The sequence below is a fragment of the Bactrocera oleae genome, chromosome 5 (genome assembly GCF_042242935.1).
Source record: "Bactrocera oleae isolate idBacOlea1 chromosome 5, idBacOlea1, whole genome shotgun sequence".
In the NCBI taxonomy this organism is placed as follows: domain Eukaryota; kingdom Metazoa; phylum Arthropoda; class Insecta; order Diptera; family Tephritidae; genus Bactrocera; species Bactrocera oleae.
The window spans coordinates 56144505-56158431 of record NC_091539.1 but is presented as its reverse complement, the minus strand read 5'-3'; the positions used below and the strand labels follow the sequence as shown (position 1 = coordinate 56158431).

General features: G+C 34.0%; 1 protein-coding gene across 3 annotated transcripts in view; it reads right to left on the bottom strand.

Moving 5' to 3' along the window:
* mgl (low-density lipoprotein receptor-related protein megalin) overlaps positions 1–13927 on the bottom strand; it is a 382146-nt gene that overhangs the window by 27817 nt on the left and 340402 nt on the right. For all 3 annotated transcript variants that reach the window (XM_036376212.2, XM_036376216.2, XM_036376215.2), the window contains exon 4: positions 13177–13308. In XM_036376212.2, the coding sequence (XP_036232105.2) occupies positions 13177–13308 (132 nt within the window). The remainder of the gene's footprint in view (positions 1–13176; positions 13309–13927) is intronic.

The window sequence follows — 13927 nt, the reverse complement described above, 5'->3', positions numbered from 1 at the left end:
CCAAATTGGCTCTCAAAATTTTAAATTCGTTTTTCTCGAAACGCTGTTTTCAGAGTTCGTGATGAAAATTTCTTCGAAACGGCTAGACTTACGTGATCATATTTTTCCCGGAAAAATCCGGGGCGGTTTTTTTTAATCATCGAGTTTTTCCATATTATAATTCGCTGAAAATCGCAACATATAATAGATGAGAGAGCAACACAATTTTATTTGATTCATTATTTTTTTTTTTTAATTCCTAAGCCAGAGACGGCCGGTACGATTAACTCTGAATCCGGACTGTCCCGGCCAAACCGCGACGAATGATCAGCTAATGCTAAACCGATCGGTTGGAAATTTTCGTACGACATTCTTAGATATATTTGTTACGTAATGATCGAAGGAATAAGATTTTTGATAATAATTTGGATTTTTTAAGCTAGTTTGAATTGTAAACTTTCTTAAAAAAAAAACGACTTTTTTTTGTAAAGGTCGTAATTTTGTCAAAAGTCAGAATTTCGACTAGTCCTACAATCATTACTTGTATTCCTCTATAGTTAAAATAAAATTTTTGGGCTTTTGGGTGTGAGATAATTTTAAGTAGAAAAATCGTTCTCAACGCCAGACACGTTTTTTTTTTGGAGGCGCTCCTAGGGATCGGCTATGGGTTCAAGAGAATCAAAAATTTTACCAAATGAATCACCCATTTTTAACTACTTTAAATTCTGTAAATGTAGATTACACAGCAAAAGAACACTCCAATTCTGCCTTATGTTAAGGAGTTTAACTAGTAACACAGAGTTTTTGCTTGTTGATATTTGAGAGGGTCAATGATAGAGAGAGAGAGAGAGCGAATGGAAGAAAGATGGCGAGATACAGATAGAGACAGAGAGATATAGAAAGAGAGAGAGAGATAAAGAGAGAAAAAGCGATAGAAAGAGAGAGAAAGAAAAATAGAGATAGCTCAGAGCCCAATTTATGACTTTTGATTAACAATCTAGACTAAATTTTGAATATCGACGGCACAATCTATAATTTGGGTGATCTCTCATTTAAAATATATGAAAAAGTTTGAAATGCACAAAACTATAAGTAAAAAGTAAAGAGTACGTAGAAGTTAGTGATTGAATAAATAATCCATTTTTGGAGTATTTATAGACGATATTTAGAAGCACAGGCGAGTATACTTGCACATTATTGTACTTAGTTGGAGACACCCTATTAAAAGGAATACAGTCATGTAAGGCAAGATATATAGGAAGCAAAAGTTCCCTACAAACAAGCGGTTCGGTGTTGAACGTACGGGGATGATTTGATTTGGACCACAAATATCAGTTTTCTGACAACCTAGTGAAGTATGTTCAAATTTTCATCGAAAAATGCTCGACAAAAAAGTAAAATTATTCATCGAATTGATTAGTATATAATGTCACAGGATACTGCTGCTCATAGTGATGGTAAGTACAGGGTAATCTTCGGTTTTATTAAAAAAATAACCAATCTTACAGAACTAAACAAGTTCTCAATTATTATACGATTCTTCAAAAGTAAAAAAAAAATTTTAGTTGAAAAAACTCATCCGCTGGGGAAGTAAAGAACACAGTTTCAGGATATGATCAGACAATATGGAGTAATTTAATAAGAAAACATTTTGATTTTATCAAAGTACATTCCTTTCAGCTGCAACTTTCATATTTTTAAAATAATACATATACTAGGGATTTCGACACCGGTATTCGTAACAAGATTATTAAGAAATAAACTCACAACAATATTAAACAACCCACACTCTTACCTTTTTCACTTTCATAATTCTTGTAGATTATTATTGAATCAGCGCTTATTTAAAAACGCTTACCTGCATCAACAAAAAAAAACAGTAAAAGCAAAAAAAGCCTTCGTGCATTTGGCCACCGCTAAGTAACAAAAGAAACTTTTCTCCTAAAAGTTATAACAATTAACAAAAAGTTAAGCAAGTTTACTTGCCGCCGGCACAAAAAAGGAAATAACAACAACTAAGCAAGAAAATTAAATTGTAAACATAATTAAATCAAGGACTAGGGCCCACTGTGATTAAAGCCACAGCATTTGCTACGCAAACTTAGCTAACGCCTGCGTTTGCATTAAGTAAGAGCGAAAGAAGAAGTTCATTAGTGTTACGGAAGTGAGCATTTCAAGTGTCTTCCGGTTTTTTACGACTTCCCTAACGCGATTTACTACCCGCTGATACCCTGGATATGCACATAATTACATATAAAGAGTAAGAGAGAGTGAGAGAGAGAGAAAGTGAAATGCCGCGCATTAAATGTTTTGCCGCGTTTATAACACACATACATATAAATTTACTAATTTAGATATGAGCGAAGGACAAAGTTGATGGGCTAAGCGACTAAGATACTAACGATTTAATGGTTGGGCGCATAAAGAACTAAGAACTATCACAAGTGCCGGCAGGCATAATTAAATTTTCCGAGTGGTCACCTGGCAGTTAAAGTGGAGCCCTTAGCAGAATGCAATTTAGGACTGTTTGATGAGAAGGCTGGGCGGGCGGTGTTAAAGTATTGAAAAAGTATTAAGTAAGGCAGCAATAACATTTGCTTTTGTGGTGGTAAACAAAATAGTTAGTAAGCGCAGGCTTGTGGTTAAGGCGAGAAAGTTTACACTGGTGCTTTAGCAGTTAGCAGGCTCTTGTTGCACAGCTGCACATTCTCTCAAGCAGTGGTTTACTGGATCTTTTTTATACCCTGAACAGTGCATATTTAGCTTGCCACGAATATTGGCAAGATAACGAAAGGGAAAAGTGGGAGACCCTATAGACCGTCTGTATATAAGCTAAGTAGCTGCTCATTTGCCGGAACTGCCGATATCGGACCACTATAAGATATAGCTACCATCTAAACTGAACGATTGATATCAAGTTCTAGTATGTAAACTTTATTATCTGTGAAGGGTATGAACCATCTAAAGTTTTTGAAACTACAACTTTTTCAGCATAAAAACTCATTTAACTGCATTATGCATCGCATTAACTTGGTAAATCGTTTTCTTATTATCATTTTTAATAATTTCCTGCTGCAACTTTTAAGGCAAGCAAAAAATTTTTATCAATCAAATAAAGAAAGAAGCATAGTAGAATGGCGAAAAAATACTAGTAAAAATGCGGAACTAAGAAATCTTGCAAAACCGGTAGCCAGGGTTCCCTTAGCAACTATCAGCCATATTTTCGAATTAATTTCCACAGCAGTGAATTGAGGTGTGCCAACAAAAAGTAATTTGCAAAATATTTTCCAAGCAATTTTCTTTGTAAAGTCTATTATAGTTTTTCCCCCATTACTTCTACTTTTCTCCCTCTCTACGCTTACTCTTTATAGACTTGGCGTTAACGAATTTTTCATAATTTTGCACGACAAGTGGCTTTTTGCAAGCTTGAATGCTTGTCGCGCTTGTAAGCTGTCATTAAATTTATGTTTCACGTTGAATCTGCTCACATGCGGTGCATTAATAAACGCTTTGCCTCCCTCCACCTCTGGGCCTCTTTACGTTTGCACTTCATAAGCATTTACTTTGACACTCTTAACGGTAACCTTGTTGCTTGCTTTACACTCATTTACCTATGTCACTACGTTGCTCTCATGTTTGCTCAAGTGTATTGCAGTAGTTGACTGCAAAAATTTTGTCCAGCTTGAGTAGACGGCGTTTTATAAAGCAAAAAATTGAAAATATAAACAAGAGGAGATTACGTGATACTTGAAACATTATGATTTTTAAAAAAATTATGACAGCTCTTTTATCATAATTTGATGGATAAAATGAGCTTGCTGATTATATATTCGATGCTTTGTAGACCATAAAACAGGTAGTGTTTGAAGATCCTGAGATAGATTTAAACATAGTTTCCTTGTAATTGTTGTTTTTTTAAATTAATGGATTACAGGTAATAGATAAAGTAAGCTGGTAAGATGAGAGTAGCAAATATTAAAAAGGCTTAGTGTTCATGCGTAGTAAACGAGTAGCTCCAGGGACCATAATTTTTTATGTTCTTCACTATAATATATATTTTATTTGTACAGCGATCGTTTGATATTAGTTCTTTGTTGCTGAGAGATAATAAGTGTCTCTATTTTAAATTCTGGTATTTAAAGACCTAATGCCCAATCCATATTGAATTTTAGGTGAAATTTGCTTTGAACCTCTTTTACGGTCTTGGATAGGTTTGTAGTTTTGAAAATTCTTTGCTGATCTGAGAATGATACCATAATGAATATTATATTTTTCACTCTTAGAAACTATGCTGATCGAGGTTCGATATAAATATCAGTATGCTCTCTTTTTTTTGTTAGGTAAAGTCAAAATTTCTGAAGATCGACACGGAGGTAAGTCAAGTATGTCATGTAAAATATATCCTAATCAGTTTTGCTAAATATATTGGTAGTCGTTTGTCTAAGCCATCCTTTCTTTTGTGTTATAAATCTAGAACTAAGCGAACGTGTGTGCTTTATGCTCTCTACAAACGAAGTTTTCATAACAAGATATCAATCTACAGACAATACCGATACATTTCTACTTCGAGCACTAACTTACATATGAGAACTCGGTAGGTGCTGATCAACAACCAGAGCTTGTGAGGAGCTTCACGGCTCGCACTCGAACCTCAAGCTTAGCTGGGCTGAGTGTGTTAAAAAAGAGGTAATGAAAGGATCCTGCGGGGTTGGCTACTCCTAACATTTTTTTCTTTTTTTAATAAATCTGAGAAGTGAGATAAATTTATCTCGATTTCTCTCTCAAAGCAGCGAATCCTTTCTCAACATAACGACACACTGCTGATCGAGAAAGCTAAGAAGTGTGAATATAACACAAATGCAATTTTTTGTGTTCATTGGGTAAAGATTATAATACATACATACATACACATGTTGGCTAAGGTGTAGCTACTAGTATGTAAATAAAGCATAAATATTATAGGCAGGCTCGTGCGTGTGATTTCGTGTTGCATGCTTGTCGGTTGTTGACGAAAATACTTTATGGCATGAAATTTTTAAAAGGTTATTGCCACGTTGCCAACTTACTGTGGCAGACATGCTTTCAAGCCGAGCTATGAGCGTACATAAATGAGTAAATACTCACACACACACATACATATACATATATACATATGAAAGCACACACATTTATCTTCTGATTGTTTATTGCCGCTGCATGTGCAACATGTTTGCTGTAGTTAGTTGCAGCAGGCGACATTTCTGTGCGCCATATAATTGCATGCAATACAACGAAGTTTGACTGGTGTGGCAAGTGGGGGAATGCATGTATGTAGGTGTGTGTGTATGTGTAGGCAGGATATGTAAATGCATGTAGGTGCCGTTATACATATATGAGTGTATTTGTGTGCATAGTTGTTTACACAATTGTTGTTGATATTTGTTGTTGATTTACTGTTGCCCGGCTTCCCATTTCTGCCACAGCTGTCTGCCACATGCACACATATATCAACATAACTGTCTCTGTCTCTGTTCACTTGTCGCTGTGCATTTGTTGTTATTGCTGTTATTGGCAACTATCTGTGCAACCGAACTTATCAGCAACACTAAAGGTAAACACAAGCAATCCGTTGTAAAGCACCGTTAAGTTGCCGTACCAAGTTGCCGGATATTTGGCTTGTCTTGTCTTGTCTATTTGGCTGAGCCCGAATAGTTCATCAACGAGCAAAAGTTTATTTATTCAACTCATCAAAAAGCAATTCGTCGTCTGGACGTCTGAGCGGGCCACTCAGCTAGTAGTGTGGCTATACAGCAGTTGTGGGTGTGTGTGGGACTGTAAGTGCAAGTTTGTGTCAATGTGCACTTGCTCTTGCACTTTCTTTATTACCATTTGCAGTTATGTATGGTTCTGTGTAGCATTTACTACTGCCAATCTACAGAGAGTCTTCCACAGTCTGTCTGTGCTTTGGGAATAAATTTGTTTGATTGCTTTGTGAGCATTTAACATTTATGTCTGGGCGAAAAAAAAGAAAGGAGAAGGCTAAGAAATATAAGCAAAAAAATAAGAATTTTCTGTTTGAAGTTTTTCCATTGAGTAACGTTAGAGCAAAGTCCGGTTGAAACATTTAAACTAATGTTTGCACATACAAATATTTATTGCATATACGAAAAGTAGTAAAGTTCTTTGGTATTTGATGCCACTAAACTATGTCGGCTTGTGACCCAAGTTTTAAAAGTTTTAAATGAAGTAAAGCGCATGCGGGTTAACTGCTTTAAGTGTATATTTATGTATACAAATATATATGTCACTGTGTAGCCAATCGATGCTTAGTAAAATATTAAGGATGTTTAACGGTACATATGCTATAGACTTGTATGTAGGCTAGTTGTGGAAAATGAAAGGCACGCTGTTGAAATTTTATTTATTTGAAGCGACTTAAATTTATAAATTCTATATATTTTAGGATAATATTATGTGTTAATATCTGTGGACTTATTAAAGTCCGCTCAGACATATTTGCCTCAAAAAATGAATTTAAATATTTTTATTTTATACTTAGTTTACTTTAATGATGGAGAATTACTCAATCTCTGCATCTCTGCATCTGCATTTATAGAAGTTTTGTGGGTAATAGTTCAATAGTTAGAATAAGCTATGAATAGGAAAAAGCATTAACTTCGATTGTATCGAGGCTATAATACCCTTCATAAATACAAAAGGTTCCATAGAAGAATTTGATTCCGATTATTCAGCTTGTAAGGCAGCTATAGATATGTTATAGTGATTCGATATGAACAATTTTTTGGAAGATTACATTATTGTCTTTTATAATGATCCGCTAGAAATTTTGCGAAGATATCTCGTCAAACGAAAAATTTTTCCATACAAAAACTTAATTCCGATTGTTCAGTTTGTATGGTAGCTATATGCTATAGTCGTCCATTCCGAAAATTATGCCGAACACAACAGATAAAAACTTAAATCAGAATTCTGACTGTTTCGAGTTATTGTATTTGCACTACCGAAACAAAGTACAGTTTTTTTTTAGGTTAGGAAGAAGATAATAATATGATTTGCTACCATGAGCTTTAAAGTTTTCTTTAAAGAATTGAAATTTATTTCCAAATATGTTGGAAGAACGCTTTGCTTATTTCCAGGTAAGTTAAATTCTATAATGTATTGCTAAAAAAGGTAGCCATCATGTAGTTTGAATATTTTTTTTCTATTCGTGTGAAGTTTGATCTCCAGTGTGTGTTTTTGGTAGCTGTTTGTTTACGACGTGAAACGTTTGTCTGGCGATTTTTACCATGGAAAAAATTTAATAACGAGTTTGCTTGAAATTTTGTGTTTCCAATGGAATCACGGCTATGGAATCGTTGAAAATGTTGCAGAAATGTTTTTGGTAGTTTACTTTATCATGAACACGATTTGAGTGGCACAATGAATGTAGTGAAGGTCGTGAAGACATCGAAAACATGCCTCATGAGAGTCGTCCAACCACCAGTTAAAGGAACAGTGCTTGAAAATCATCCTGTGCATTAGAGAGATAGCAGAAAAACGAAATATCTCTTATATTTGTAGATCGACTCAACACATTTTGGTTGATGGTTTGGGTATGACTCGTACCAAGAGAACTGTATCTTTTGCAAAACAGACGTCGTGTAAAGGTCGCATTAGAGATGGTTGACAACGTAGCGGAGGATTCTACATTCACCAAATGCATTGTTACTGGTGACGAGACATGGGTTTATGATTATGACGTTCAAACTGTTCAATAATCCAGCGAATGGGGTACCAAAAAAGAGCCAAAACCACACAAAAACCAAAATTCGCTGAAGGCACTGAAAACCATCCCAGCCGCGGCTTACAATTGTATTGAAATTTGTATTAAGCGTTGGCATGCTGGTATTGGCTCAGGAGCTTATTTTGAAGGCTGCAATAAAGATTTGTATTAAAATATGTTAAAATGTAGTTTTTTGGGGCAGTCCGGGTCACTTTTGACATAATTCTGAGCACACCAACGGATACCGATGAGTTTACTTTAAATGTTGATGGCAGAGATCTTCTGATAAGCTGTAGGTACTAAAGAGTATTGGTCATAAAGTCGGTATTGAACCTATATATTGTCTTTTCAGAATTAGTTCAAAATAATCGCTTTAAGTAAATATTATTTCCAAATAATTCTTTAAAGATATCAGAATTTAACTTAAACTTTATTGACTAATTTCTTTGGTCTCAAGATTTTTCTCCGTCCTCCAGCTTTATTAAAATGTAACAGCATGCTGAAGCAATTTTCTCTTAATGAAAGCAATAAAAAGGACAAATTTAGAATTCAAATTAAACTTTGCAGCCTATAACGCTTTAGGAAATTTATCAACTTTACCTGCGCCAATAGATTATAGTCTTACAGTTATCATGACAGTTTCATTAAAAACACAAGAATTCATTATCATTTAAACAAAACTTCTTTGACTGTAACAATTAAGTGAAATTTAAATTTATAGCAACGATACGCCAACACTGTTTATTAGTTTGTGTTGGTAGATGGTGTTTGGGGGGTATGTGGTTAACTGTAGTTGAGCCCGCACGAATGTGTCAGGCCGAGTAAACAATTCACACCTGCTAAACCTTTGTTGGTTTAATAATTTCTTGTCTAATCCCAACAAAGCGGGTTACCAACACACACACACATTTATAGATACATATGTACTTGCATATATGTAGGTACTTTTCGCTGTTAAGCGAGTGGCAACTAGTAACAAGATACAAGCAAATAGCTATACATACGAAAATATATACTTACATATAGATGCAAATAAATGACGCACAAACACAAACAATACACAAATGTATATATACATGTATATACGTATATTTATATGAATATATGTATGTAAGTATATGTTTGTCTGTAAGCGAAAACCATTTAAAGGCCATTTGGTTGTCACTGTCTACTTGTGATTGCTTGCCATCGGCGTTTATCACTGTTTACCTATCTGCATGTATTTGCCCATTCGCTCGGTTTGCTTGCTTGGTTGTCGGCTTGCGCAAACAATGAGATGGGCATGCAAACAATCCGGCAGTCTGGCAAGGCAGGCTGACAGCCGGCGATTGACAAAGGTAAGCAAGGATGTGCGATGTGAATAATTGTATATGTTTCGTAAAGGCATGCATTTGTAAGCGGTTTCCCTTTAATTTTATAACATTAAATTCCGAGATGTTTAAAAGAAATGATCTTATTGCAATTGAACTAGGGTTGAGAAACGAGCAACTGTATTGTATTTCAAAAACATATAAAGTGCTGTATATGTTGGTTTAGTGATTTATTTAAATTAGAGTCCCGTAATATCGGTATTTAGATTTCGGGATCGCGAAATTTTTAACTCGCTTTGCAACAGGATTAGCTTAAAACATTAAAGGAAATGAGCTTATTAAAATTCAACTAAGCTTGTGAAAATGTATTTCATATAGTAATTTATTTTAAGAAATTGCTAAGCCGAAAAATTTTGTTTTGCAAAGCTTTTAAATTTTTCAAATTTTGTAGTCTAATATCATAAATCGGGATCCCGAAATTTCGGGATTAATTTTTCGGGATTCCGATTTTAAATTTAAATCTACTTTTATTAAAAAAAGCTTCCGAAAAATTAAACGAATTAAATCTCTGTCATACAAAGCCAGCATACACTTATACATACGAGTACATATAGCGTATCTAATTTCTGCGCTCTGTTGGCAAGCTATGGTTTAACCCTCCAAGTGCACATATGTATATACATATTATTCAAACGTCTTATAAATGCCTACCGAATTTACATTCGTTAAATTGTTTCACTTCTCTTATCACTCTGTTGACAATATGTCCTTGGCTATGGCAGCTAACCGAATGCTGCTTCGATCGCTCAAGCGAAATGAGACAGGCGACACACATTTACATTCCTAAATACAAGTATGTATGCACTCGTATGTGTGTATGAGCGAGTAAATATTTTTGTCTGGTATAGAGCACAGATGTACATACATACAAAAGCTCTAAACGCACACCTACATTTACTTATATACATACTCGTATATACACTCACGTTTATAAGTGCATACATATAGGTGTCTATTTCTATTAAATTACGTTTATGTATGTACATATACTATATATGCAAGCGCCTGCTTGCTATGATTTACATTTGTATCCGCCTCAAATTTTTTCCTAATTTACGCTGAAAAATGTAAACACGTGGCTTTTCATCAAAGCTCACGCAGTTTGTTTAGGCTTTCAACATTTTTGTGCATGTATGAGTGAGTGCTTAGCTGCAAATGTTTGTTATTGCTCAGCAAATTTATGACTCTCAACAAGATTTTACCCCAAGGCTATATCTAATTTGAATTGAGACGAAGTGAAAGTGTATTGCAAGAGCTAAGCCGTTGTATAAAAGGTACTTAAGTTGTTGTATTATATTAAAGCAACAAAGAATTCATTTGAAAATCTATAGTAATTTTATATGATAAAAGGGTTTAAAAAGTCTTTATATTAATTATGATTAGTCAATTTGTATAGCAGCTATACGCTATAGTGATCCTATCTGAACAATATGTTTGGAGACTGCCGCCTTGCCTTGGACAATGCTTTCATGAATAAGAAAGTTTTCCAAGAACATGAGTTTTATTGTTCAGTATGGTATGTCAATTATATGCTATAGTGGTGCGATATCGGCGGTTCCGATAAATCAGCAGCTTTTTGAAGAGAAAAGGGCATATGCAAAATTTCGGATCGATGTCTCAAAAATTGAGGGAGCAGTTCGCGTATATACAGCCAGACGGACAGACTGACATGGTTCATTCATATATATACTTTATAGGGTCTCCAACGTTTCCTTCAGGGCGTTACAAACTTCATGGCAACTTAATACCTTGTTCAGGATATAAAAGTGGTTATTGAAAGACAATCAGCTTAAAACAGGCAAGCAGTGTAAAGAAAAACTATTTCACATTTCATTTTCGAGGCACTCAAAAGTGAAGATAAATTACATGCGCTTTTAACTTTACGTAACTGATAGGATTATAAACCTTTTAACCACTTTGATTTATGAATTCAAACAAAAATTATCACAAGCAGAATAGATAAATCAAAGTAGTTATGATATCCCTTTTTTCCCAGCTAATAGATTTTAAAAGCTTTGAAATAAAATTTCGAAATCTGCATTTAAATTGATTAATGTCAAAGGGCGTATACGTAATCTAATTACACGCTGCCTTTATAGGGTTGGTAGGTGGCGTATACGTAACTCTTACTTTGTATGACTGGAGGCAATGTGGTGTGAAAATAATTTAATTTTGAATGTGTAAAGTGCTTTTACCATTATGCACTTTTACGTAGCTAAATTGTAGCATGCGAAAATATAAATATGGAGTTCAAAGGAAATACTTTTTATTTTTGCATTTAATTTATTTTTAACGCTCTTAGGTTGCAAGGGATATATAGTGAATAGTAGTTTTTGGTGCTGTCATTTTAATGTATGCAAAATGTTGCTATTAAAATAATTTGATTAATCGTGAAAGGGTGTAAAAAAGTTGATAAAAATGTGACAGTTGCCTACGATGTTGAGGATTTACGCAATTTATTGTTGCTGCTGAAAAAATTGCGATTTATTTTTCTTTTGCTTTGTTTTTATAAGCATTTGAGCAAAACAATTTTTCATTTATTTTTAAAATGCATACATTTTTACTGAGGAATAATTGTACGTATGTAGCGGTGGCGTATACGTAACCTTATGTTGATTTGAATCAAATTCATATATGACATGGCGTATGCGTAACTTTTTAAGTGCAATTACACCATTGAATGAATTTAGTCGTAAATAAGCTCGTAGTTAATATATGCTTTTTTAGAGCTTTATGAAAAAAAGGAAACGTTAACTTCGGTTGCACCGAAGCTAGAATAGCTTTCAGAAATAAAAGAGTTTCCATACATCAAATTGATTTTGATTCCTCAGTTTGTATGGCAGCTATGTGCTATAGTGGTCCGATCTGAACAAATTGTTTGGCGATTATTTCGTTACTTTGCACAATCATCTCTGCCAAATTTAGTCAAGATATCTTGTCAAATAAATTTGTTTTCCATACAAGGACCTAATTTTGATGGATAAGTTTATATAGCAGCTATATGCTATAGTAGTCCGATCTGAACATTTTATTCAAAGGATATACAGTTATCTTAGACAATAATTTGTGGCAATTTTCATGAAGATATCTTATACAATTAAAAAGTTTTTCATACAAGAACTATATATCAATCGTTCAGTTAATATATGTATATACCGTATTAAGAATATAAAAAGTAAATTTTTCTTATTATGTTGCATCAAAAACGAAATAATAAATTAAAAAGTAAATTGTTTATGATTTCCCTAAAAACCTTCCATGAAAAATAATTTCCACAAAAAAGTTTAAAAATGAAAAGTATGCAATTTATAAAACAAAACAGTCAAACAAAAAATCACAACTTCTTTCTAATATCATTCAGTTCACTATTGTTTAATTCAACTGTATTTTACCACACACATATATCTGCATAATCGCTTTTGGTTTTTACACCAAAAGTGAGAGGTTTTTATTTATGTGAAGTGCTCATTTGGAATGCAGTCAAAAGAACTTGCGTCCTAAGTCTCGTCTCACAACTTTGCAAGAAATTTTCATTTACAAAACTTCGCCGTTTTGCCATGGAACGTCACCCCAGCGGCAAAAGTTGCATAGTCGCAGCGTCTTTTGTGTGCTCGTTGTGCGTTTTGAGCAACAAACACAAATATTGCGCTTAACAACAGTTTTGCGCAAACCATTTGTTTTGCGCATTCAGCATTCAGCGAGTAAATAATGAAAAGTAGAATAACAATACAAAATAAGCACGAAAACAATATGCAGCGAAAGAATTCGAAAAGTAAAGTAATAGAAAAAAATTTTGAAATGAAAAAAAAAAAATACAATAAATATTTTGCCGAAGTGCCGCTTCGCCTTCGCAGTTATTTGCATAATACGAAATAAGTTGAGGAACGAAAACATGCTGAGTTTTGAAATTTTGAAATAATACATATTTGCATAGTCAGACTTTTGACAAACTGAACTGAAAGAAAAATATTTCATAAATGTATATATGTTTGTGTATATGTATGTGAACGCATAAATTATTAATAATTCGTATATAAATTTCTCTTCAATGAATCTTCTACTCACTGCACTGCGACTCGTCCGATTTGTCCTCGCAATCATCGGTCATATCACAACGAAAATGCGGTGGTATGCAGTAGGTCTTATTGAATACATATTGACCGCAACTGATTTGACCCGCCTCACACTCAGGTGGCGCTGAAAATAAAAGTTAGACCTATTTATTTAAGGAAACAAAATTAAAATTATAAAAAAGGAAAATTATTAAATTAAAATAATCATAAAATAGTTTAAAAAAAATAAATTAAAAAAAATAATAATTTTGCATTATAAAATTAAAATATTTATACTTAAAATAATCTTTTTTATATGAGAAGTTTAATATGGATTTATGGGGACGTGGAAAATACAATAAGACTTGATCTAAGATTCTTGATCTTGTACCGAAAATCAGATGTCGGCGGCTGTAATCTATTCAAAATGGCAAATCTACTATTGACCAGATATTAACCAAGCGCCAAATGTGGAAAAACACCTGTGAGAAGATAATCCACACACATCACTTCTTCGTCGATTTTAAAGCCGCCTTTGGTAACACGCAAAAGAGCGGTCTCTATGCCACTTAGTCGGAATTTGTAATCCCCGAAAAACTAATACGGTTGCGTGAACTGACTGACTGAGCAACAGCAAAAGCTCCAGCGGGAACGTTATGGACCTTTCCAAGCCGTTTGATATCAAGCGCAGTTTCAGACAAGGAGACTCCCATCGTGTGACTTCTTTAATCTATTGCTGCAGAAAATAATACGAGCTTCATAGC